General features: G+C 33.3%; 1 protein-coding gene across 6 annotated transcripts in view; it reads right to left on the bottom strand.

Annotated features, from left to right (window-relative positions):
* LOC114337623 (fanconi-associated nuclease 1) overlaps window positions 1-27756 on the bottom strand; it is a 148930-nt gene that overhangs the window by 95213 nt on the left and 25961 nt on the right. For 3 of the 6 annotated variants that reach the window (XM_028288117.2, XM_028288119.2, XM_050655987.1), the window contains exons 2-4: window positions 15071-15145; window positions 14197-14349; window positions 1006-1965 (exon numbers count right to left, since the gene is read on the bottom strand). In XM_028288117.2, the coding sequence (XP_028143918.1) occupies window positions 1006-1965; window positions 14197-14349; window positions 15071-15145 (1188 nt within the window). Of the gene's footprint in view, window positions 1-1005; window positions 1966-14196; window positions 14350-15070; window positions 15146-20702; window positions 21215-27756 lie in introns of those variants that run through there. The other 3 variants (XM_028288118.2, XM_050655989.1, XM_050655988.1) reach the window with 2 other exon arrangements.

The following is a 27756-nucleotide window of genomic DNA, read 5'->3' on the forward strand; positions in this document are numbered from 1 at the left end:
TGATTTGATTCGTATGCATATCATCGATGACGCATGGGTATTCTTTCATTTTTCCGACTGTATTGACAATTTGAACTTGTAATATCATGCAAAAACCACCTTTACCAACCCTTTCAAAGTCACATCTTTTTGGGACTGAGGATTTTAAAAAGATTTAATATTAATAGGCTTATAGATCTTGTAAAAATCTACAAAATTCTTTTTTACCAAACTTTCTAAGATAAAAAATAAAAAAGTTGTTTAAAAATCAATATATTTTATTGAAAAAAAAAAGGAGAAATCCAATTGGAAGCATAATAATGTAAGTTAGCGGTGTTTTTAGTCATTGGCCTTATTTATTCTTCTTTATCTATGTATTGTTAATAGATTTTAGAAGTTTGACTGGCGTAGAATGATTAGTTTAAAAAAAACTGGAGTTAAAAGCGAACAACGACTTTTTGTAGTTTGGTAAAAAATGCCATTTTCTTCAGAATAGAAAGATAAACATCAGAGATACGAAAAATGGTTTAGATATGAAATTGTAGGTTATTTAATTCCCAAGAACTTGGTTTGAAAAAAAATTTTCTACGGCAAAAATTGAGTGAATCGTAAATGAGTATATCGAAAAACATTGATTTTTTCGATATAAAACTAACATTTTTGATAGCGAATAAATCGAAAACTGTTAATTTTATCAAAAAGATGTATAGAGTATTTTTTGCTTAGAATGAGTGTTTTTATCAACTTTTGCGGTCAAAATATAATAAAAAATTTCCACCCGACATGGGGTGGCAACCACCCCCACAGTAAAAGCGCCTGTCGGATCATATAGATTTTGATTCTTAGACTATCCAATACTTATTCTCAAATTTTCAAGCAAATCGATCCATTCTGTAAAAATTGCGAGGTGAAAAGCTTCGGTTCTTGGACTACCAGGGTTGGATCTACGTGGACGCTACGTGATGATGATGAGATCCAGAATCAATATCACAAATTAATAATAATAATAGAAATATTCGTACTCACCTGTATCAACAAACTGTTTTTCCTCTAAAAAATTGAAAACTTCAATAGCATTTTTATCTGACAGATTGGGCATATGATCCTTACGTAATGTGAAAATACTGCGCCATGTGGGTATTCTGGTATATAATTTGTAACAAATAAACTGATATTCTTTTTTCGCATCTTTTAAAATATCCCACCGCTGTTTTGCTTTGTCGTCAATGACCTGAACAAGATTCTGGTCTTCCTGTTGTGTCGGGAACACCGTTGTAAATATATCGTTCATCATGGTTAAAAAGTCATCGTTCATTTTATTTTCGTCCTTTTTTGGACTAGCTCTTACTATTCTACTTTTCTTTTTAGAGTTTGTTGTTGGATGAGACGTTGTACCGTTTGCATGACTTACTATACTTTTTGTACGTGATGTTGACGGCGTCTGATTGCTCATGGTAGATGTTGATGGCGTTGATTCATTTTGATTCCCGTCATTCTGATTACTCATGGTAGATGTTGATGGAGTTGATCCAATTTGGTTCTCGTCATTCTGATTACTAGTGGTGGGTGTTGATGGTGTTGGTTCCTTTTGGTTCTCGTCATTCTGATTACTTATGATAGGTGTTGGTTCATTTTCGTTCTCATCATTCTGATTGCTCATGGTAGATGTTGATGGTGTTGGTTCATTTTGGTTCTCGTCATTCTGATTGCTCATGGTAGATGTTGATGGCGTTGATTCGTTTTGGTTCCAATCATTCGGATTACTCGTGGTAGTATTTCTGATATTTGCTGTAGTGTCCGCTGCTTTTTTCTTTTTAGGTGGTGGTTGGGACATTGCTACAGGTTTGTTTTGGTTTTCAGAACATCTTTTGCTTGAGGGACTTCCCTTAGATCTACTCTTAGAAGAGTTAGCGGTTGGATAAGATGTACCGTTTGTATGACCTGCACAATCTTTGTTAAGATGACTATAGGAAGTTGATGTTGTTTCTAAAAATATAATAAAAGTTTTAGTCATATATCGTTGAATACACAAACCAGCAAAATTAACCGCCCAGCTTGTATTTCTTTCAATTTGCAGAGATTATCAATCTTGGACCACGTTTTATGAAAGGTACAGTAAAAGCTACCTTTAAGGAAAAAAAAACAATAAAATTTTTGAAAAAAAGTCGTTTATCAAGGTATGCTTAGCAAAACATCATTACTCTCTGACTGCCTAACCAGGAATGTCTCTCTCCAGATTTTCACAACACCACACTCTCTGGCAACCCCCGCTAGGTAGCGTCGTACCATAATTTTTGACCAATACAGGCCCGCAACAAACTCTCAGCTCGAAGTATGTCGACGCTGCATATTCCCTGTGAAACTCAGAAACATGCTCTCACACAGAGCCTATCCGTTTGTTATTTTGAGAGACCCGGTTTAGGTAAGGCATAAATGCGGCTCTTGTGATGCAAATGATGGCATCATACTTATGGGAATTTGTGAGCTTTAATGTTCCGTACACTTCGCGTCAAAAAAACTGGTACAAGTCTTATAACCGAAAATCGTGTTTTTCTAGTTGTGTAAATTGATCTTGTCACATATGTCATTCTTATTTCTAGGCAACGTTGCCAGTTCAACTAAAATATTATATCAAACCAGATAAAAGCAGGGCTGTGCGGCAGACCGCAAGTTTTTAGTAGGTTTAATAAAAATTAAAACAACATCGAGCATTCTCGATTAGTCAGTCACATTTATTTAAACATGCATCCTAAATCCTCTTCCTCTTATTAATTTTGTAATGTTCCATCATCTCAATTAAGTACCCATAAATTAATTCGTGTTCTATTACAATTTATGACAGATATATATGACATGAATGAGATAATAATAACTCTAGACATGACATTAAATTATTATGTTTAATTTAAAATCGAGAAATGTGAAGGGTTTCTCGTAAAGTTGTGGGATATTAATAAATAAAACACACTGGAAAAATAAAATTTGAAATTAATACAAAATGAATAACTTTTAAACAATTGTGAAACTTAAATATTATGTATTACAATAAAATTCGAAACTGCTGAAATATTAAGTACAGTGGAACCCCGATAAGTCGGCCCCCGATAACCCGGAAGTCCGGCTAACCCGGACCGATTTTCATCAGACAAACATTTCCACAATAAAAATGTATGTAATATAATATTTGAGAGATGTGTATTTGTGTAATTTGAACTATAGGATAGTAAAAATGCCTCATGGTACACGGCAGGAAAGTGACGTTCATTGTCTCGGATTATGGGAAACAACAGGCACCTGTAGTATCTCTTTATTCATTTCAATCTGTCTTAGCACGGTTTAAAAAAGACTAAAAGACTATTTAAAAAATTATTTTATAAACAATGGTCTTAGTCTCCACTGTTCTTAAATAACATAATATCGTTCCGATTGTGACTGTATTGTGTGGAGTACAGTCTTGTATTGTTCGCTTCCGTTTGCTTAGGTTTGTCTTTGCGTGATTTTAGTAATTTAGATGTGTACTGTGCATATATATTTCATGTTGTTTCAATTATAACGGAGTTTATCTGTAAGTATAGCGTATTTTATTAATTTTTATTATATTCTCCGGCTAACCCGGATTTTCGATAACCCGGATCGACCGCGGTCCCGATTAATCCGAGTTATCGAGGTTCCACTGTACATAGGTGGAAAATGTCGCCTGTCAAAATGTTCAATGTGTTTTATTAAATGTATTCATTTTTTTTCGAATCATGAGAAATATAATAAGATTTTTTCACAGAAATACGCCAAAGTTAGGCCATACACATTACCATAATGTGTATCGGTTGCGTTCCGTCACAGTGAAGTTATTATAAATATTGACAATTTGAACTGTCAAAATTTTTATTTTATCATTTCTTGTTTTAAAAAATAATAAAATTGATAAGATAGCCTCAGTTGAGGAGAAAGTAATAATAATAAAGATGTTTTATTCAGTCAATAGTGTGCGAACAATAAGGTAAATAATAACGTGGGCCTAACTTTTACACACATGCCTACTGTGGCAAATGTAGGTATTTTTCAAAATGTTGGAATGTGTTTAAATCCTAGAACAATTTTAGCTTTTGTTTTTAATACAGATTTTAATCCTCTACAGACAGCTTCTTATGACTTTTAATATAAAATAATTACGGAAGCAGGAATTTAACAGTTTAGAATTTTACATTGAGTTACCTATGGCCCGTTTTACGATTCACCACCATGATTTTTGAACGTTATTTTTGTATTTAGATTTAGTGCAATTCCATTATCTGTGCTGGCAACAACGCCGTGATTCACGAGCCATTGTGTCCAGTCTGAACACAGGTTTACATTGGGAAAAAAAAGTGTACCAGTTTTTTTTGACGCGAAGTGTACCAACGGTTTTATGGGAACGCAAAATAAAAAAGATTCATTCTCGTGTATATTATTTGTATCTTATTATATTATAAAACAAAGGCTAAAATCGTGTCTTCGCCGGCAGCGTTACACAGACCTCCCCACGTTTTCAACTTGGTGCTAAACACAGTTCGAAATCGGAACAGAAACTACGAGAAAAATGGAACGATGTCCAAAAGCGATCCTGACAAGATCCAACCCACCAGAAATTGGCTTAATTCACTACATTAGTCAAAATGAAATTAAACTATCTATATAGTCATTCAAGACAGAAACGGATACCACCATTCGGAGACTACAACACATCAGTGTTGTCAATAAGACACAAAGGTGTCAGAGTGTTCAGAGACTTAGGCTCACGCTAACGATGCTACTCAGATCAAAGTATGGATGTGTTATTAGACCAGTAAGGATCTGTTTTTAGGTGGATGTGAGAGGTGGCATTCAGATTTTTGCGGATAAAGTTAGGTGATAACTTCGTTAATAATAATTGATTTATGCTCCTTCTCAAATCTGTGCTCTGTGCGTAAAGAGAGTTAAGTCCTAAAACACTGTTTTGAGATAAACGCATTTAAAGTTTGCAATCGTCTGTTCGAGTTATACTTTTGGAGTTTTTACAATAACCTATCCCTAAAAAGTTTTCTAAATAATTTTGATCAATTAAATAGTTATTTCTCTCAATAGAATAGTCAATAATTAATATAAATAAACCATATAGGTATTATAAAAAAAATAATAAACTTTTTCTTACATGGACTTGAACACAATTTGCACAAATATCATGAACTTAACACGCTTAACGTAAAACACAAACTATTACGAAAAGCATAAAAAGTAATATTTATTTAATAATAATAATGGGGATTCTTAAGACCAAAGTAACAGGTTTTAATAAAAATAGAAAAATACAAAAACGCAAGATAAAAACTTCTGTTTATTCATCATAAACCAAGTAAGTAATAATACTTGATGTTTTGCAGAATTGCGTGGATGTTAATTAAACACCGAAGTACTTCTAGTCAGTTTTATTTTAAAAGAAAGCTCAATAATTCTACAAATAACTTAAACATCAAAATCAACATTTATTTTTCTTTTGACACTTATTTTTACTTACAGTTGACATCTGACACTTATATAACATTGTTTCCAACTACATCATACAATAACAAAAATCCCCTAGATTTGCCGTTGCTTATTTTTACTGGGTATTCAACAATACTAAGTAAGTAAAATAATACCAAAAATAAAGAAAAACTAATATAAAGGAAAACAAAATAATATTTTTTTTATTATTTAGTATTTACATTTTTTCTCTTCTTCCTGCCAGTTTGTTTCGTTGGTTTATTTTCTTGGGAAACTGTCATTTTTTTCGTGGGTTTCACATTTACCTTCTTTTTTTTGTCAACTGGTTGTACTATCTCTTCATTTTCTTCATCAGGAATGTCATCAGGGTAGGTATCCTCTGCTTCATTTGAGGTAATTAAGTCTTTACAGAATTGGTGATATACTGGTGAAATGTATGGAAGCAGGTCGAGGAGGTCATTTTTTTTTCTTCTTAGGTATAGGATTTTTTCCTGGGTAACTTAAACTAGGGTCCATTTTGCTAATGTTTTCTTTGCCTCTTCTTTTGAAACTAATGCATTGAAATGGTTGATTACAGTCTAAGGAATTCTTATAGTAAATTATTCCAGGCTCGTTTTTGACAAACTTCAGCCACTGTACATCTCTCCTGCTAAAATTGATTCCAACAACATCATCTTTTCCCTGCTGAAGGTCGGTTTTTAGCAGCTTAGCAAAGTCAAAGAAGCTATCTTGATTCAAAGGATGTTTCTTACCAGTACTTTGTATAAGTTGGGCCCAATCATGAGGATGGTGAATGTTTCCATCAAAAGCTGTTTTATTTTTTTCAATAAGGGCGTGGGATGTATCACACTCCATGTGCGTGTGACCAGGCACTAAAAATTTATGATTAATCTCTTCAAAGTTAGAAGAATTTTGCAGGGCTACCATACACATAGCAGCTACATGCGTATTCTTATTTTGACCACCAGTAGAGTACATGGTTTGAGTACATGGTCAAACTTTTCACAACGGGCTTTAAAGCTTCAGAAATAAATCTGTATACACATGAGCCAACTTCATTTGCACCTCTGCCAGCTATACCTTCATGCCAAAGGTAGCAGTAAGTTGTGCCATCACTGCAGTCGTAGACTGTTAGATTGAAAGTCCAAAGTTGGCGTTTAAGAAGGCTACAGAACTATGGACGAGTGGAGTGGGAAGGCATTGCTGCATGTCAAATGTCACAGTTTTGGTTGAATTGTCAACTTTTGTTGGAGTATTTGAGAGAAATATATGAAGATGCATGCAGTAGAATTATGGCTGGATGGATGAAGTGGAAGAAAGCAAGTGGTGTGTTGTGTGACAGAAAGTTCCAAAGAAGCTGAAGGGAAAATTCTATAAAACAGTCATAAGACCGGCTATGATGTAGGTACAGAATTGAATGTTGGCAGTGAAAAAGAAAAAGGAACAACGAACTCATGTGGCGGAAATGAGAAATCTTAGATGGATGAGAGGTGTGACAAAAAAGGACAAAATTAGAAATGTATATTAGGGGAAGTCTAGGTGTTGCACCAATTGATGCCAAAATGAAAGAGCATAGTTTAAGATGGTTTGGTCATGTTCAATGTCGAGAGGTTAATCACCCAATACAAAGAATAGCTGAAGTGCAGATTCTTAGGATTCTTGGAAGGAGTAGGAGAGGAAGACCAAAGAAGACTTGGGGGGGGGGGGGAGACGATAAGGCAGGACATGTTGGTAAAGGGTATTAACATTGATATGACCCAAGATAGAATTGTGTGGAGAAATGCAATTAGGAAAGCCCACCCTGCATAGGGATAAGGAAAAGAGAATGATTATAAATAACTATTAACTATAGCTCACTACAGTATGTTAGTGTTAAGAAAAACAACCGTATTATGAACGATCTATCAAAAAAATAACAAAGGGAGCTTTATATTTCTTTGTCTAAAAGTGAAACGGCTCATTCTTACCATCGAAAGTATGTAATACATGTTTTTGCAATTAAAAGTTTAATAGATCATTGGTAGCACGGCCCAAAATCTACAGCACTATTAAAAATTTAAATAAAACTTACCAATGCTTATGACTTTCTTCAGACTCAAGTTCATCGTTTTTTAACATGTCCAATATGCGTTGTGCTCTGGATGACATGGTTAAACTTTTAACTAAATTCCTTGAAATAACCAACAAATAATCACAGAAGGTTAAACTTTTAACTAAATTCCTTCAACTAGACCAACAAAATAATCACAGAAGAAAACTCCAACTAAAATCTTAAAATCGTTATGTTGTTCATTAAAGTACAAGCTCGTTTGAAAGGACCTGATCAATATGCCACTGATTAGTAAAATAGCCAAATCAGCTTTAACAGCGCGCAGCGTACAAAGAGTCAACGCAATAACTTATTAGTGTACAGGTACAGTATGTTAAGTCTCAAAACTGTGGGACTTAACACACTGTGTCTTCCTATTTCTTCAATAATGTTTAGTGTAAAGTGTGATATGTCCAAGTTCAGGACTTAACACGCATTACACAGTTAGTATTGACTGTTTTTCATTTGTGTAAAATGTATATCTCAGTTTAGGAATGGAATTGGACTTTACAAATTATACACCATGTAGATATCAAATTCTAACATACAGATAGTGCATTACCTCATTTCGACTATTTTTGGACTTAACTCACTCTACGCACAGAGCACAGAAATATGCCCGGAACATTAATAAAAAAAATAAAATATTTAAAAATTTCAAAAAATTTCGTTTTTTTTTCTACTTTTTTTGCTTATAACTTTAAAACGATTCATTTTGGAACAAAGTCGTATAGGAATAAAACAAAGATAATTCAATTTTCTATCAGATGCGATTGGTTAAAAATGTTTTAATTTATCACCCTTGCTGCAAAATAGCAATAAATATAAAATAAGGGGGCAAAACAAGCCTGTCCTTATTCAATGATTTTCCATCACTTAGTTTACACTTGGAACCTTTCTAATTCGCTTAGAAAATTTTTGTAATGTGTTAAAACCGTACACCAAATTTCATTAAAATTGACTTACTAGATTTTGAATAATAATTTTGCAATCTAAACTTTTTTTAAAAAATTTAAATTTTTTAAAACGTTGCACAACAAAAACTAGAACATACAAAGATTTGTCAATTTTTTTACCTATAAAGAAGCACTCCACCTATCTAATGCACTTTACAGAATTGAAATCGGATTGTTTAAGCAGCCTCAGCAATGTTTTAAAGTTATAAACAATTTTTTGGCTTATAAACAAATTAGTCCTGTGGCCAGGAGGGGGTGCTACGGGCTACTTTATTTAGATGGACTTACCCAAGATTTGTATGTATTTTTTGACCCGTAGAACACGATTTTTTTGGGTAACAAATGATCCGGATGTCGATAAGATTGTTATAATAAAAGAACTTGAGGAATTACATAACATCGATTTTTCGCAAAATAAAACATTTTTTTGTATTTCATGGGTAATTCTAAGCAAAAAATGTTCTTACAAGTTTTTTCGTAGAATGCATAATTTTCGAGATAAACGCAGTGAAACTTTCAAAAATTCGAAAAATTACAATTTTTGAACGCGAATAAATTTTGATTAAAAAATAAAACAGCAATTCGGCTGACAGCATTTGAAAGTTTAAGTCAAATTATACCGGTTTTAATTATTTGCATTGCTAAAAATTAATTTTTTTATTATTAAACAAAGCTATTTGTTTATAAGCCAAAAAATTGTTTATAAGTTTAAAACATTGCTGAAGCCTCTTAAATAATCCGATTTTAATTCTGTAAAGTGTATTAGATAGGTAGAGCACCTCTTTATATGTAAAAAAAATTAGACAACTTCTAAATGGTCTACTTTTTGTTCAGAAAGATTTTAAAAAATTTGAACTTTTTTAAAAACATTTAGATTGCAAATTTATTATGCAAAATCTATTAGGTCGATTTTAATGAAATTTGGTACGCGGTTTAAGTATGTTACAAAGAATTTCCTAAGCGAATTAATAAGGTTCTAAGTGCCACTAAGGTGGTTAAAAACATTGAATAACAACAGGCGTATTTTGCCCCCTTATTTTGTATTTATTGCTATATTGCAGAGAAAGTAATACGTTAAGACATTTTTGACCAGTCGTATATCATACAAAATTCAATTATCTTTATTTTATTTCTCTACGACTTTGTTCCAAAACGAATCGTTTTAAAGTTATAAGGAAAGAAAGCAGAAAAAAATCGACGTTTTTCGAAATGTTTAAATATTTTAATTTTTTTATTAATGTTCCGGGCATATTTGAGAAGGAGCATAAGTCAATTATTATTACTGAAGGTGTCACCTAACTTTATCTGCAAAAATCCGAATGCCACCTTTCACATCCAAAAATAGACGTTTTTTCACAGATCCTTACTGGTCTATATCGTATAACACAGATACAACACCGCAATACGTCATTATAAACAAAATAAAGGCAAGATATGTTAACGTTTGTTTGGATGCATAAGAATCTTTCATCTATGACTTATACCACGAATAACATAAGAATAATGATGTAACTTCGATTCATTAACGCCATAAAATACAAAACAAACATTTTATCGTTTACTTGGAAATATAAGACTCTTGTGTCTATGACTCTTTCCACGAATAACATAAGACAATAACGCTATATGCAGTTACTAACACACTAACAAACACAAAAACAACAAAAGAGTTACTGATAGTTCTATGCTGGACCTCCATAGTTCTATGAAGACAAGCGTGCAATTAGTTTACTGGGGAAGATGGACATAAAAAGTTCTGAAAAATGTGAGAAAAAGGGTTGATGTTTAGTTGACACAAAAACAACCAAAGAGTTACTGATAGTTCTACGTTGGACTTCTATAGCTCTATGATGACAAACTTGCGATTAGTTTGCTGGGGAAGATGGACATAAGAATTTCTGAAAAATGTTGCTTCATCAAGAAGCTGGGAGAAAAAGGTTGATGTTTAGTTTTTTGTGTAATACCTAGAATTGGTGATATCAAAAGCCTACCATACGCCTATAATAGGGACAATTTTCGATAAGTCAACTTTAGATAAAATAGATCTTTTTAAATATGTACTTTAAATCAGTTTCTATAAGGTATCCCCGAAAAATGGATAGTTTAACCGTCTTTTGACTTTGAAACTCAAAATTTTAGCAATTTGCGAGGAAGAGCTAACCTATAATAAAGTATGGCTCAGTTACTATTAGTCTTAAAGAAAATAAAAAAAAACATTCTGTTTATTTTTTCAAACGGTACATTTTTGTTAATTATAATTATTAGAGTTGTTTTGATAAAACGCATAATTTTTTAGTTATTAGCAGATTAGTTCATGATGAAAAATTTCCCCATTTCCGATAGGGAGAGAGAAAGGCACAGTAATTACACAGTAAAATTTTTCTTCAAGAACGGATGGTAAACAATATCTTAACAATATTTCAGATAATTCCAAAAGTCCTAAAATTAGTCAATTTTAATATTTATAAATAACTCGATAAACATTCAAGCACACGCAGAATGTCGTAAGTAGAACTTGAAGGCCTTGTAAACAAACACACGCATGCACTATTGCAAAGCTTGCAGTTTGGTATATTATATCATTTATTATGTAAACTTGACACACATGTGCACTGGAATAAGTGTTCCCCCCCCCCCATATTAACTCATTTATTTTTAGCACATGAGCAAACCGCTCGGACAGGTCGATTTTTAAAATAACTGTTTTATATTATAGCATCAATGTTTCGAACTTTACGCGATCCCTCTTCCGGTTACAGTCATAACTTTGATTTTTTTAAATGGAAAAGTACATCATGTGACACCTTATTTAAAAGCTTTTGAAATACTGATTACAAAAATGTATACATAATACTGGCCAAAATTTCGATCAAACGCTTTTTAAATACATTCATTTTTTCTAATCTTAAGAAAACTAATGAGTATTTTTGAAAAATTTAAACGCAGAATGAAAAAATTACATTATTACCGAGGGCCGAAAGTCCCTTAGAATAAACAAAAAGTTTATTTTGAATGATATATTTGAAATTAAAAATCATACTAAATTTTCTCTTCGTTTTTACTCCTGTAACGTATTAAAATAATCAATACATATAGAAGTTTTTAAGAATTTTCGGGGCTCGGTAATAATGTAATCTTTCATTTTGCGTTTAAATTTTTCAAAGATTCTCATTAGTTTTCACAGGATTAAAAAAATGAATACATTTAAAAAGCATTGGACCGAAAGTTTGCGCAAGCAGTATTATATATTTTTATAATCAGAATTTTAAATGAGGTGTCACATGATATACTTTCCCATTTAAAAAAATCAAAGTTATGACTGTTACCTGAAGAGGGATCGCCGATTATTTTAAAAACCGACCTGTCCGAGCGTTTTGATCATGTGCTAAAAATAAAAGAATTAATATGGGGGGGGGGGGCTACACTTATTCCAGCGCACTGTACGAAAGTGAAAGTATACAAAACATATTTACTCAATAAATACACGAATAGATTTTGGATTCAGTATAAATTTAGGTTGCTTTAGAGAGTGCCACTTCTAATAGAATACAAGCAATTCCTCGTCAACTGAGTACTACGCTTTGTTTTTAAACCAGGAGGAGTAAACTAAAAAGACAGATTCACACCCAAGAAAGTCACTAGAAAAATCACCAAATACATGTTCTTTTTTGGTTGATCATATCGGCCGTCGACGGTAATTCATAAATATTATATTATACTAATATGGATGGAAAATGAGAAGATGAGATAAATGAAAGAATTGCAAAGACTGGTAAGCTGTACAATATTATTAAGAGTAACTTTTTAAAAAAGAAAGAAAAACCTAAGAATATAAAACGGAAATAGTAAAAAAGATTCCACCCACTCTAACCTATGCCTGTGAATCTTGGGCATTAACCAAAAAAGAAAAAGAATAGAATAATAAGCACAGAAATGAGATTTTTGAGAACAATAGAGGGAAAAAACAAGGAAGATAAAATTAGAAATCAAACCTTTAGAGAAAATCTGAAAATACACCCAGTTACAACAACAATCGAACAAGGACAACTTAGATGGATCGGACATGTATTGAGAAGAGGAGAAGAAAAAATAATAAGACAGATATATGAAGCGAGAGATATGAGAAGAAATAAGAGAGGAAGGCCAAGAAAGACGTGGACAGAAGTGAGGGAAGCGGCCGACAAAAGAGGAATAAAATGGGAGGAAACAAAAGCATTGGCCATGGATAGAAGGAAATGAGAAAGAAAACGACGGAGAACCTAACTCCGTAATAACTCACACCGAAAGGTAGACGAGTTCTGGATTAAGTAAGTACTAATATGTCACTAATGAGTTCTAAAAACAACTGTTTATAAGTGGAATAACGTGGAAAATGCAAAAAATCGCTGATAGGTATAACTTAATTAACCTATGAAAAGCCAAAAGTGTCAAAATTTCATAACAGTGGAGTAAACTTGGCTGAGGTACAGACAAGCATTACGGCGCGGTAAATTTGAATTACTCCTCCTGGTTTAAAAACAGACCATAGCCAATATTAATCAATTTACTTATAGAAACAATAAAATATCGATGGGAAATATGGTGTTCCGAATAAGGAACTTGTTTTATTCAAAAATGAGAATTCCAAAATTTCACGCTTCAAAAACTCATAATAACTTAGAAATACAAATTTAAAATCTTCTGTGATTTAAAATAGTTCAGACGACCCGTAACGTCACATAGTTTTACTGGGTCTACCCCAAAATCCCGACAGCCACAATCCCGACGGCCAAAATCCCGACAGGTTTGATAAGTTTCTTTTTAACATATAATTACATTTATTTCTTGTTTCTTGTTTATGGCCACCTGTTTTTTTATTTTTTGTTACTAAACAAAAGTATTTTGTATTAAAAGTATTATAACAAAAGTTGGAAGTTTTACTTATGCGAGGATTGTTGCATGTCGGGATTTTGGCCTGTCGGGATTCTGGCGTGTCGGTATTCTGGCGTGTCGGGATTTTGGCTGTCGGGATTTTGGGCGGCACCCACGGTTCTTAGACATTACTAGGCGGCACCGAGTTTTACTATATGGCTATGTTGATGGTTATATTTAGGTATATTCTTTTTCTCCTTTAGTTTCTTGGCCTCCACCTACTTGGGTATTTGGCCAGCTCATCGTTGCGGAATAAGGGAAAAATATTTATATTCTAATGACATTTATCATACGTCATTGTAATAATATATACCAGTTTGTTGAGCTTGGAGTTTGATACGGTTTTTGAAGGAAAGGAAAGAAGGTTTACTATGGAAAATAAAACCATTTTGTAAAAGTACACGTTTTCTATGAATAGTTCAAACGATCAAAAACAGTTGTGACGTCACATAACTGTATTTTCTACTGACGTTTATAATGTTTAATTTAAAATTATATACAATTTTGTTTACTTTGTTGGTGCAGAATGTAAACATTAACCATATGACGTCACGACGCGGTTTGGGCTAAGCTGGTTTAATTTGAATTTAGAATCGTCTTTAGGGGCCAAACGGAACACAAAAACAACTTTTTTATCTTTGATACATGTTTTAAATTATGCTCTGTTGTGATTTATAACATATTTTTCGAATTTAAAATTTTATGCAAGTTTCTTATTAGCTAACCCCATCACAAGGAAAATGCAGCCCTTCTTTACCATACCTGCGACATCTGGCAAAATTACGTCGTCCTTACATACATAATTGGCAAGCTCTTCTTCATTAGTACGTACATCTTCAGAAGGCGAAATATATACAGGCACCAGCAAATCTCCATTTCCCTCCAATATATCTTGAAGCTCCTCAGTAGACATGCCTAGAACAATAAAGTTACTTATAAATACTAGTCTAGAGCAAATTTTAACAAAATGAGAAGAGTGCTCTACACAAGAGATTTGAATGGCACTCTATAATAATATGCACTGCAATATAATATGGCACATCCCGTTAGAACTTTTTAACCGGAAATGATATAAAAACCAAAAGTATATTTTTGTTCTTATCTTGCTGAGGCACATCGAATAATATATCGCTTATACTATTCCTGTGACTTTAAAACAGTATGTACTTCCGGTTGCAACTATAAAACCGGAAGTCCAATGTTATATTTCTCATCTTTAATGCCATCATTGGGTTATATGCTTTCATTCGACACCTCATTTGTCATTCTATCTGTATTAATAACGGATGAGTTATATTCGCGGACGGACGGACAGGCAGTAATGAAACCGGAAGTATATATTTGTTCTCGCCTTGCTAAGGCGCGTCTAATAATATATCACTTGTACTATTTCAGTGACGTATAAACAGTACTGCCGGTCGCATTTCTAAAACCGTAAGTCCTAGGTCAAATTTTTTACCTTTAGTACAATCCTTGGATTATAAGCTTTCATTCTACAAGTCATTTGTCATTCTACCTGGTATAATGACGAAGGAGTTGAGTTTACGGACGGACAGACGGACGTGGATAATTCAACGTTTTCACATTTTTTCAAAATTGGGTGAAAACAAAATATTTTGAATTGTCATTTACTCACCTGAACATTCATTCAGTGGAAGAGGAAAGGGTAGCTCTCTTGATTCAATCGCGGCTGACGTTACGCTTTTTGGTCCTTGTAAAAGATAATCTAATTAGTACATATTTCAACAACACTGTTTTCTATTTCAATAACAAAAGCCGAGGACTATTAACAACGGGTTTCAGAAACCCATTCATCAAAATTATAAAGTTAATCATTGAAAAAGATTTGTACACACTTAGGATAAATGAATGAATTGAAAAGAAAAGTATTTTAAAGTGTGTAAAACATTTTTTTCTATGACCGTTTAATAACATGCTCATTATTCACTATTTTTGAATAGATAATAACGCCCACTACTTTACCCGTGAGTAAAGAGGAAAACTGACAGAGCGTGTTGCGACATTATGAGTGAAATAAAAAAATGTAACAGAAAAAGATAAAAACTGAAGACGGAATTCAACCCAACGTGAAAAATATTAAACGTAAGAAGAGATAGAGAAATTTCTGTCAAAATTTGGTATTTATGACCCTTAAAATAACACCAAATGCTAAAATTTATTAGCCTGCAGATAGTGTGGATGTCTCGTCAGCCGAGGGTATGATCAGTGGCGTGGTAATTTTATGGTCAAACTACGTTTTGTTCTAATTTTTATCATTGTGAGAATTAAAAAAATCAACTAATATTTTTATCTCCACCACTGAGAGCGGTCAACTTTTTGGTTGCCTGTATTCTTCGGGACATATTCGGGAAATTTTATCACAAAGTGTAAATATTACTAATTTTACCATCTTGTAGGGTATCTGCGTTCTCTTTCTTTTCCACTATTATATATATTATATCTCTCTTTGCCGACGTTTAAATTAGGACCCACTTGAATCTCGCTTCAACACGCGCCTCGACCTCGTCGTGAGAATTCTCCATAATAGTTCATTACTCCTGGGCTGAAGTTAGGTTCAAGTGGTGCATGTCACTTTTAATATATTAGTCGTATATAAACTGCAAATAAAATTGCTTATGGTAGAGGAGAGGCGCCCAAACGGGGTATCCCTACCATATATTGGATCTTAACACAGGGGAGTTCGTTAAGGGGAGTCGGAAAAACATCTATCCTTAGAAAAACTCGAAATCGTCAGATTAAGATAAGGTAAGGTAAGTACATGTAGAACAGTGTATATTTCCAAAATCTGACGGTTCGAGCGGGGCGTAAGGAAATGGGTGAGTCACAAAGTTTTACAAAAAAAAAAACGAATATTTCGAGAAATAAACGTCAGATCGAAAAATTAAAAAATACGTTTTCAATCTTTTTTAAAATTCTATCGAATGATACCAAACACGGCACCTCACGGAGCGGAGTGCGGTGGGTAAATTTAAAATTTCAAATAGGAACCCCGCGATATTTCGTGAAATAAACATCAGATCGAAAAACTGCAAAATACATGTATTCAATATTTTTGAAAAATCTATCGAATGACACCAAACACGACCCCCCACGGAGGTGGGGTATGGGGTTACTTTAAAATATTAAATAGGAGCCCCCATTTTTTATTGCAGCTTTGGATTCCTTACGTAAAAATTAGTAACTTTTATTCGAGACATTTTTTCGAATTATGGATAAAAGTCCCCACTTAAATGGAAAACTTTACTTAACTTTTTTTGGTTTAAGGACCTAATCTTCACAATCCAATAGGTTCTCAAAGCGCTCGAATAACTGTAAATTTAGCATACTTTTCTCCCCTACTATTAAACTTGTTTATTTAATACAATAATTATTGTAATTTATATTAATAATTAACTCCGAAAAATTTTTAAAAGATTTTTAACTGTAACAATGTAGCAATCTGATTCTCGAAGCGCGAACATGTACCGTCATTCAAAGCGCTAGAGAATTTGTTTTCCTTATCGTAAAACTACCTAATTAACTAGTAATTACCTTATCAGCATCAAAAAATTGTTAAAGTGAAAAGTAACAAAAACTAAGTGATTAGTGAAACAACCAAAAGAAATATGTTCCCTTCGGGGAATTTATTAGGATTTGATAATAATGGTCAGACAATTTATCAACAAATGGATACTATACAGGATGTCCCAACAATAAATAACCAGAACCAGTCTAACCAAACAGCAGTAAAGCCGCAAGTACCATTTATGTATTTTAATCAAACACCATCTAACCAGATAACAAATCAAATGTCATGCCTAAATCAAATTCCTATTCCACCCAAATAGCTATACCAAACCAAGCACAATTTCCTCGTCAAACAACTGCACAAAATATTCAAAACACTCAAAACCCTATTCAGTCACAATACACAACAGTATCCACAAACCCTCAATGCTCACTCTCATCACAAAACACCAATAACTACACAGATAGCGATAGCGACATAGAACTTAACGAAACAGAAAACCAAAATAAACATCCTTGGCAAGAAGTTGCCAATAAGAGAAAAAGGATAAAAAGACAAACAACTTCAGAAATTTCCAACCAAATCCAAACACAAAGCAGATTTGATTCCCTCTCAAAAGAAAATATAGATGAACAAACAGATAATTTATCAAATACACAAAACACAAATATCACCAAAAAAGATCCGGCACCGCCACCAATCTATATTTATGGAGTTACTGACTATAGTGCTATGATAGCAAACCTTTCAACTGCAACTGCAGCAGAAACCTATTACACCAAAACCATTTCAAATAATACAGTAAAAATTAACCCTACAAACTCAGACACCTACAGGAAACTCATACAGCACCTTAGAAAAGAAAACATTGTACATCACACTTACCAACCGAAACAAGAGAGGGCCTATAGAGTTGCCATAAGAGACTTACACCATTCAATACCCACAGGAGATATCTCGCATGAATTAAATAATAAGGGTTTTAAAGTTCGCAATATAATTAACGTTAGACATAGAGTTAGCAAAGAACCATTGCCTTTATTCTTTGTCGATATAGAACCAAATGAAAACAACAAAAACATATTTAACCTGCAAGTCCTACGCAACAGCATAATAACAGTAGAACCACCTAGAATAAAAAAATACAATAGTGCAATGCACAAGGTGTCAAAAATACGGGCACTCGAAAGGTTACTGCCTGAGGCCATTCGCCTGTGTTAAGTGCGGTGGATCACATGACACAAAAACCTGCAAAAAAGCACGCGACACACCAGCAACATGTGCCTTATGTAATGGCAATCATCCAGCAAACTATAAAGGATGTGCTATATATAAAGACTTGGTAAATTCGAAAAACAATAATATAACAAGCAGCATTCCTATACCTAGAGTTGCTAGCCTAAATAACAATAACATTAATGCTCACCACATACATCAATCACATGTAACATATGCTCAAGTTGCAGCAAATAATACTTCTTCACAAGACAACAACAATAATTCAGACCTTTCAAATAAACTTACAGAATTCCTCAACGAATTTAAAAATATGTTTGCACAATTGATAAACCAAAACAGCATGATACTAGGCATGCTTACAACAGTGATTAATAGAACGTCGTAATGGCTAACTCACTTAGGATAGCAGAGTGGAACGAAAATGGTCTAAAGACCGCGTCCCACCATCAAATAATTTGATCAAACTGGTTTGAGCAAACTGAAAGTAACAGTTAGTGACGTCACATCCTGAGTGTTCATTGTGGATAATAATGAAAAATTTTAATTTTAAATAAAGTACAAACAAGTTAGACAACTCAATACAAAAAATTTGATCAAACTAGACTGATAGTGAGAGCACAGATTTTTAGAATTTCAAAAAAACTGCAATTGTGACGTCACTTTGACGTACTTCCTCAAGTACGTCAAGTTTGCTCAAACTGTTTGATCAAATTATTTGATGGTGAGACGCGGCCTTAACAAACCATGTGCAAGAAATTATACTATTTCTAAAATTAAACAAAATAGACATCCTACTTATATCTGAGAGTCACACAACTGAGAGGTCTTTTATAAAAATTCCGCACTACTCTGTCTATTACGCAAACCATCCAGATGGAACAGCCCATGCTGGTTCAGTTGTAATAATTCGTACAGCTATAAAACACTACGAACTTGCTCCATATATCACCAACAAAATTCAGAGTACTATTATAAAAGTACATGCGCTCACCAGTCCATTAACAATAGCTTCTATCTACAGCCCACCACGCCACACCATCAATCTGGAGGAATACAGAGAGTTTTTTGAACAACTTAGCTCACATTTCTTAGTGGCAGGGGACTGGAATGCAAAACATACAACCTGGGGAGCAAGACTGATATCTCCAAAAGGCAGAAATCTATTAAAGATCATACAAGATAATAACCTGAAATACCTAACCACTGGTACCCCCACATACTGGCCCACTGATAACAACAAAATTCCTGATCTGTTAGACTTCGCTATAACTAAGGGAATACCTGAAATACACAGCGACATCACCCCCAGTTTTGATCTACAATCGGACCACAGTCCCATCTTGATTACCTTAAGTACCAATATAATTTGGAAAACTCTTGCACCAAGGCTATGTTCCAGTAACACGAATTGGGTTCAATTCAAAGAAGAAATCAATGAAAAAATATCTCTTGACATTCGACTCAAACACAAAAACGATATTGAGGAGGCTGTAAAATATCTAACGGAACAAATACAACAGGCCGCTTGGAAAGCTACTCCTGTAAAGGAAAAAACCATTGATCAAAGGTATAGTATACCTCTCCACATTAGAACACTAGTAGAAGAGAGAAGAAGAGCCCGTCGCAAATGGCAAAGAACAAGAAACGCGATAGATAAAACAAATCTAAACAGGCTCACACACAGACTTCATTCCGCTATCCAAACAGCCAAAAACGAATCCTTCGAGAGATATGTCACAAACCTTTCTCTTGATGACAACTCTCTTTGAAAAGCCACAAAGAAATTCAAAAAACCGGTAGTAATGAAATCACCAATTAGGAAAAATGATGGAACCTGGGCTCGATCCGATATAGAAAAATCCAACAGATTCGCGGAACATCTATCAATCGTCTTCTCCACCCCACAGGCCAACGATATTAACGACGAGAAAATTAAAGACTTCCTCAATGCACCCTGTCAACTATCATTACCACTAAAATACTTCTCACCAAACGAAGTCCTCATAAAGCTCCAGGATTTGACCTTATAACTGTCGAAATCTTAAAAAATCCCCCAAGAAAAGGTGTCGTCTTAATAACCATTATTTTTAACAGCCTCATGAGACTATGCTATTTTCCAGTGCAGTGGAAGTATGCACAAATTATAACGATACCTAAACCTGGTAAACCTCTAACTGAAGCCAGTTCGTACAGACCAATAAGTCTCCTTCCGACTTTATCAAAAGTCTTCGAAAGGTTAATCCTTAACAGAATAGAAACAATAATACCTATAGAAAACCTGATCCCAGATCATCAGTTTGGTTTTCGCTCAAATCACTCAACCATACAACAGTGCCATAGACTAGTCAACAAAATAAAAGAGAGCCTAGAAGGGAAACAAATCTGTCTATCAGCGTTCCTCGATATACAGCAAGCATTTGATAGAGTGTGGCACGAGGGTCTTCTCTTCAAAATAAAAACTCAGCTAACTGACCAAATCTATCTCCTCCTTAAATCATACCTGTCCGACAGATACTTCCAAGTTAAATACGAAGGTACTCTATCCAACTATCACCAAATAAAATCCGGAGTACCTCAAGGCAGTGTTCTTGGCCCATTCCTTTACCAAATCTTCACTGCTGATATTCCTATTAGCGAAAATACACTAATGGCAACATTTGCGGATGACACTGGTATACTAGCATCAGACATCAACGAAATATTAGCATTTAACAAATTGCAAAATCATCTCAATGAACTAGAAGACTGGCTTAGATGCTGGAAAATAAACGTCAACACAAACAAGTCTTGTCAAGTAAATTTCACAAATCGAAGAATTAGATGTCTACAACTACATCTAAATAATTCACCTATACCAATAAAAACAGAAGTAAAGTACCTGGGCCTTCATCTAGACGAAAAACTTACTTGGAAATCACATATTGCAGCCAAACGACGACACCTCGACCTAAAAGTTAAAAATATGAACTGGCTAATCAACAGAAGATCGCAGCTTTCATTAGAAAACAAACTGACCATCTATAAAACAATACTCAAACCAGTGTGGACATATGGAATTGAGCTGTGCGGCTGTAGCAAACCATCCAACACCAAAATACTACAGACATTCCAGTCAAAAACTATTCGTATGTTAGCTAAAGCCCCATGGTACGTGTCAAACCAAACCCTTCATGCAGACCTCAACATCCCCTTCATCAATGATGTGATTGCTGACCACTCCAGAAGATACATGAATCGCAGCGCAGACCATCCAAACCATCTCATAGACGAACTATTCAACCCCCCACTGATAGTCCTGACCTCCACTGACCCCCATAGACGACTAAAAAGACTTTGGCCAGAAGACCTAGCTGCTAGGTAAATTCCAGAGAGTCGTCAATGGACGACACCTGCCACAAGCCAAGAACATACATCATATTTACTTATTACTGTATTGAAGTAGATTGTAAATTAGCAATAAATAAATAAATAAAAGAAAAACTGTAACAATGGGTCAGTATATTTTTTACGTTTATACCTTGTTTACTATGACTTTTGACGTTGAATCCGTGACAGTGACATTAGCGCATTAAATGCAAATTTTGCTGTGTATATTGGAATTTATAACTTATATTGTGTTTATTTTATAAAGTTATGATGTGTTAAATACACTATTATAACATATAGTTACTCAAAATTCGCAGATGATCTAACATTATTATTGACAAGTAAGAAACAGCTAAAAAAATTAATGAGCAATACAATAAAACAAGCAAAAGTTTTTGGTCTTCTCATAAATAAGGAAATCAAAATATATGATAATGGGAGAAACAGATAAAGAAGACAATTTCACATTGGAGATAGAAGGAGAAAATTCATGCGCGTTTAAAAGAGTTTCAGAATTTACTTACCTGGGGGTAAAAGTAGATGAAAAGGGACATGGGGAAGGGGAGATAAAAGCAAGAATAGCAAAAGGAAATAAAAAGTATGGAGCATTGCGACCATTAATGAAATCCAAATAAAATATGTCTCACGAAAAACAAAAATAAGAATCTACAAAACAGTTATCAGACCTACAGCTACAGATGCATGTGAAACATGGGTGCTTAAAAAATCAGAAATAGACCTTTTAGAAAGATGGGAGAGGAAAATACAAAGAAAAATATATGGAGGCGTGAAAATAGATGGTCAATGGAGAAGAAGAAATAATAAGGAACTTGAAGAACTATATACCTAATGAACCAAAAATAATGACGTCAATCAAAGCACAGAGAATCCGATACTTAGGACACATTGAAAGAATAGGAACGGAAAGAATGCCAAAAATGGTTCTATCACGTAAACCAATACAAAAGAACAATAGGTATACCAAGAAGGAGATGGAAGGGCAGCGTATATAATGTAATATTGTAAACAGGAAAGAAAAAGCTTTGGACAGAAAACAATGGAAGGAAGTGGTGAAGAAATGTATGGAAAGACAATAAGGATAAGTGTTTTATATAAACAAATGTAATATTGTATATAGTATAATATAGTAGTATAGGATATAGCATTATATAGATATGTAATAGTAATTATTGTAAAGAAAAATTAAATCTTTCAGCCCTAGGCCTTCAAGGCCTGTTGGGCTTAATAAATAAATAATAGAAAAAGTATAGTGTTCTACTCGCATGTAATGGCTATTACTCACTCTGGCATGGCTACATGCTCGTTGAATAATATACTATCATTCCTAGCTGAGCGCTTTTGGCTTACAAGACTATCTTTCTGAATAGGGAACTTGCACTAAAAAATTTTTTTGCATAAAATTGTTAATTTATGTTTTAAAATGTTATATTCAAAATATTACGTCTTAACAATGAATAGTGTACGTACAACATCGGATCAAAGTTCCGCGCCTAAAATTTCCGTTCCAAACAACTTCAAAAGCGAGAGCTGGGGTCTGACGTCATAGGCCACTCGTATCGTTTGCCCGTTCGGTGGGCTATTGCATTTAATGCAGTTTGCCCATAGATAAATAATATAGTTGAAATATCTTGTTTTACTCTGTGGCAAAAATGATTTTTTCTGTGACAGGCAAAATATTAACATTTTATCTCTGTTGACATGTATCAAAAGTTCTTTTTTATGAAATTACTTTTGTCGTTTCTTGTGTTGAAGAACAAAGAAGAAACAAGTAACTTAAAAATAAACAAAACTTTTAGTAATAAAAGTAAGAGTAACTAAAAAAGTACTATAGCTTGCGGTCTACCGAGGGATGCGGTGTAAGTATAAGCTGAGATGATAAAAATATTAACTTATAAAATTACAATAATGATTCTTCTTATTTATGCGTATTATTAACTTTGTAAAGAAGGATTTTGTTGGCTATGTACACGTTCTATCGGTACGTCTGCTAATCACCATAATCTTTTCTCAGAAGGCTTTGAACACAATAATGAAAAGCTCCAGTGGGTACTAATAAACATTACAATAAAATATAATCTTTATTATAATGCAAATTACACCGTAATCTTTTCCAGGATATATGAAATCCTTCAGAGGTAGGTAGATCAAACCCACGGGGTAAATCGTATACTATAATATAATGGTACCAAACTATTGTTATAAACGGTTTAAACATGCTTATTAATAACTCTTACTTATGGCGAATGGATTTAGTGTCCGCAGTCATATAAACCCAAACAAACAACAAACTCTTACTTATTTGCCTTGACACCTCGCATTTTTCCAACAGAATAGCTTTCACTACTTTTTATAAAAGTTGCCAGCATGAAGACATCAACGGTAGGTAAGTTGTCAGACTTACCCTCGTCCGTCATATTATGCGTTTTAAACTCTTTACAAAGTAGCACTCAACTTTATCAATTTCAGTTTAAAACTAAGCTTATTGGAGAACTACTTATTATATATAAGATGAACATAAATAATACCTAGGAATTTTCCATTAAAGACGATTAAAATGTAATATACCCGTGATACCTACCCTAATCGCGTTGTTTCAGACTGCTAAGCCCGGTTGACCGTGGCCCATGACGTCGGACCAATAGAAGGACGTTCAAGAGCCTCCTAAGATATTTGAATTTTATAGCATTTTCAAAGCGTCGTAATTAGCGTACGGGTTAAAAATATTTGTTTTTTTCGCATGCAAGCGTTTTAAGATCATGTTACCTTTTGTTTTTTAATATCATTTTAATATTTAAAATTTTTTGCAAGTTCCCTATTTCTGAATTCCCATAAGCCCAAAATGAAACAAATGAGAAAAACGGTTTTGAAATTCAGATATTTTCAAACTGCAGTTACATTGTTTATGTTAGAGGTTATAATGTAATTTTTTGCAGAACAATATATTCTACATTCACAATCAAGATGCAGTAAAAGTACCTAAACAAACCGAGACACGTTAACTGTTACAAGAAGCACTCCTGAATCATGATTTACAATGTATAAAATTTGTAAGTCATCATATCATTTACAATGTATATATATTTTAAATCATGATTCAGGAGTGCCCCTTCTACTGCATCTTGAGTGTGAATGTAGATTAGGATTCTGATACATATTATATTTTTTTACTTAAATTATTTAAGGCCATCGGTACATAATTCGCAAATATTTTACGGCTATCCCTACTTTTTCTGCCTTTACACGGCAAATTACGTGTAGTAAAATTCACACTGGTATGAATATGTAAACATTACTAGTATGTCATTCTACTTGAAAATGTCATCATTAACTTAAAGAGATGGCTTTTGAATGTTCTTGGATAACTGTTATTTGTATAACAGCAAATTATTAATTCAGTTAATAAACGTTGTAACAAATCGACCCCTTCTACGCCGTCTATGTAAAGAATGCGTCGGTAAGGACCCAGAGGGCATATGGCATTTCCGGGAACCGATATTTAGGTGGCCCAATGTCCCGTCGAAAACAGATGTATTTACTTACCTAGGAAAGATACAAAGACGCTAGTTAAGTAGCCACTTCAATCGGAACTTTCCTGTTTACTACATATTGTGCAACGACGCATTCTTCGCGTCGTAAAAGAACATTTCCACAGTCTAGAACAGAAAGACATTTCCTATCAATGGATATAAATACCCATATCTGGACAGGTAATGAGTCGGTTTCCGAAATACAGCCGGTTTCCGAAACGTTATTCAAATCTCCGATCATCTAATCGGCTGTCAGATTTGATCAACTGTTAACCTGTGATGGGTTTCTCAGACGCCAATTATTGTAAAATTGCATGATCATAGATCATGTAATCGATGATCTGACATACGATTTGGTAGCGATACTGTCACAATTGGCTGTTATCCTTCAAAATTTCAATTATATTAACCTCTAAATCCAAACTTGTATCTTTAGATTCTAAAGGTGCATTCTTTCTTACGTACTGTCACTTTTGTTTGGAGCAAGAATTGAACGAGAGCATTTTAAAAATGAGGCTAGGTAATGTGACGAGAGTTGGAGATATAAAACAGTTTATTTATGATCTATAATATTTTATAATCGTATTTTTATTTTTGGTCTATATATTTACTTTTTATATTTATTTTTAATTTATTTACCGGCTGTTTTATTGTCTTCAAAGTTAGCTGCTATAATTTCTCACACGTTTTCCCTCTTATTTACATCGCTATAATCATTATGTTCTGCTTTTTAGAACTCTGGCCTCTCAAAAATAGCTCTATGAGTCTAGCATCATTGTTATCTTACATTTTTAAAAGAAAAAAAATATAAATTATATAATCAAATATAAAAATGGCCGAGATATCCATGTTCTGCAAGTTAAATAAATATTTTAAATTATTTCTTCCATAAAAAAATCTTATTTTTATTGAATAATATGATTTATATCATTTCTATATGTGTTATTTGACAATTTTTTCCCGGTATTTGTTAATTACAGTAATTAAAAAACTAAAAAAAACTCTTAACAGCCCGTTAATCGACGGATAGTCGCAGATTAGGTAACAGTCCATTTTTACCGCCGTTTGACAAGCGAAACTAGTTAGTCGACCTTTCGGAGACTCAAAACACTCATGATCGGCTCTTAACTAACGATTAATCTTTTGTCAGGTGATCGACTGTTGTTAAAACTAGTTTGGTTGACGTTTCTGACGCATTTAATCTATTGTTAATCGTCGATTACATAATTTTTGAGATGATCATCCTTTCGGAAACCGGGCGTTAAGTATTTTGAATGTTCGATCACGCAACTTGTAAACTTTAAACATTCGGCTTTAGTGTTCAATCTACATTAAGTATTTACAATATTGTAAAGTAGATTAGGTTAATAATAAAGTTATTACAAACAGAACACGTCGAAACAATTTATTTATTTGGCGCAGTCAGTAAAAATATTGAAGAAAACAATATAAAAAACAGTTTCTTCAGTGAAAGCGTCTTAGTAAATGACGCTAGTTTCCAGTAAGTTAATGTGAATCACTTGGATTACTAGAAAAAACCCTGGAAAACTACGAAAACGCAAGAGTTTCGTTTTTTTATTTCCTTTTTGATTATTTTATAAAAAGAAAAAATAAATAAAATTTTAAAGAAAGATAAGTTTTGACAATTCACACAATTAAAAGTTTAGTGGTAGAAAACCTTATATTCATTTATATTTGACAAGTATTTTATACAAAATTATTAAAAAAAATTATTATTTTTAATATTTTTGATATTTGACGTTAGAAAGTGATTCAAATTAAAAAGAATTATTATTATCCAGGGAAAAATGTCGCTTGAAAACATTCAAGTTGCTGCTAACACAGCTAAAGTATACTCTGAATTTTTACCTATATTCGAAGGAGATACATCTCAGTTAGAATGCTTTTTAAATAGTTGCGATAAATTTTACAATATGTTCGTTTCTGCAGATAATAATCTAAATGAGTTCGTATTTAATGCTTTACGTTCTAAAATCACGAAAGATGCCCAAACATAATATATTCTATGTAGGCCAGATCTTAGGCCACAAATCAGAAATGCTTTGAGAGAACAATTTGGACATCGTATTGATAGACAAACATTAACAAGAGAATTTTTAACTTTAAGAATTTATCAAAGAGAAAACATATTAGACTTTATTAACAGATTGAAATCTTCAAAATCTCGATTAGATGTAAAAATAATATCAGATCCTAATCTCACACAAGAAAGAAAATTGAATCTTATAGAACAAACTGAAGGAAATGCTCTAGATGTATTAATGGGCAATGTTAATGACAATTTAAGAGCATTATTAGATATACAAAATCCCAGAAACATGAATGATGCATGTGAAACTATAAATCGATATTATTACAGAGAACAACGATTAAATTCTCTTTACAAAGACAATAAAAATACAAACTTTAATCAAAATCAAAGCCAATTTGTTCCCCAACAACAACAAAGAAATTTTAATCAAAATCGTCAAAATAATAATTACTCTAATTACTTTCCTCAGAAACAATATTACTCAAGATACAATAAATATGTATATCAAAAATATGATACCAGACAAAATTATCAAAGTTCAAATTATAAAACACATAATGTTCAAAATCAACAAACATTTCCTAGAG

This window comes from Diabrotica virgifera, chromosome 7 (assembly GCF_917563875.1).
Source record: "Diabrotica virgifera virgifera chromosome 7, PGI_DIABVI_V3a".
NCBI classification, from domain to species: Eukaryota; Metazoa; Arthropoda; class Insecta; order Coleoptera; family Chrysomelidae; genus Diabrotica; species Diabrotica virgifera.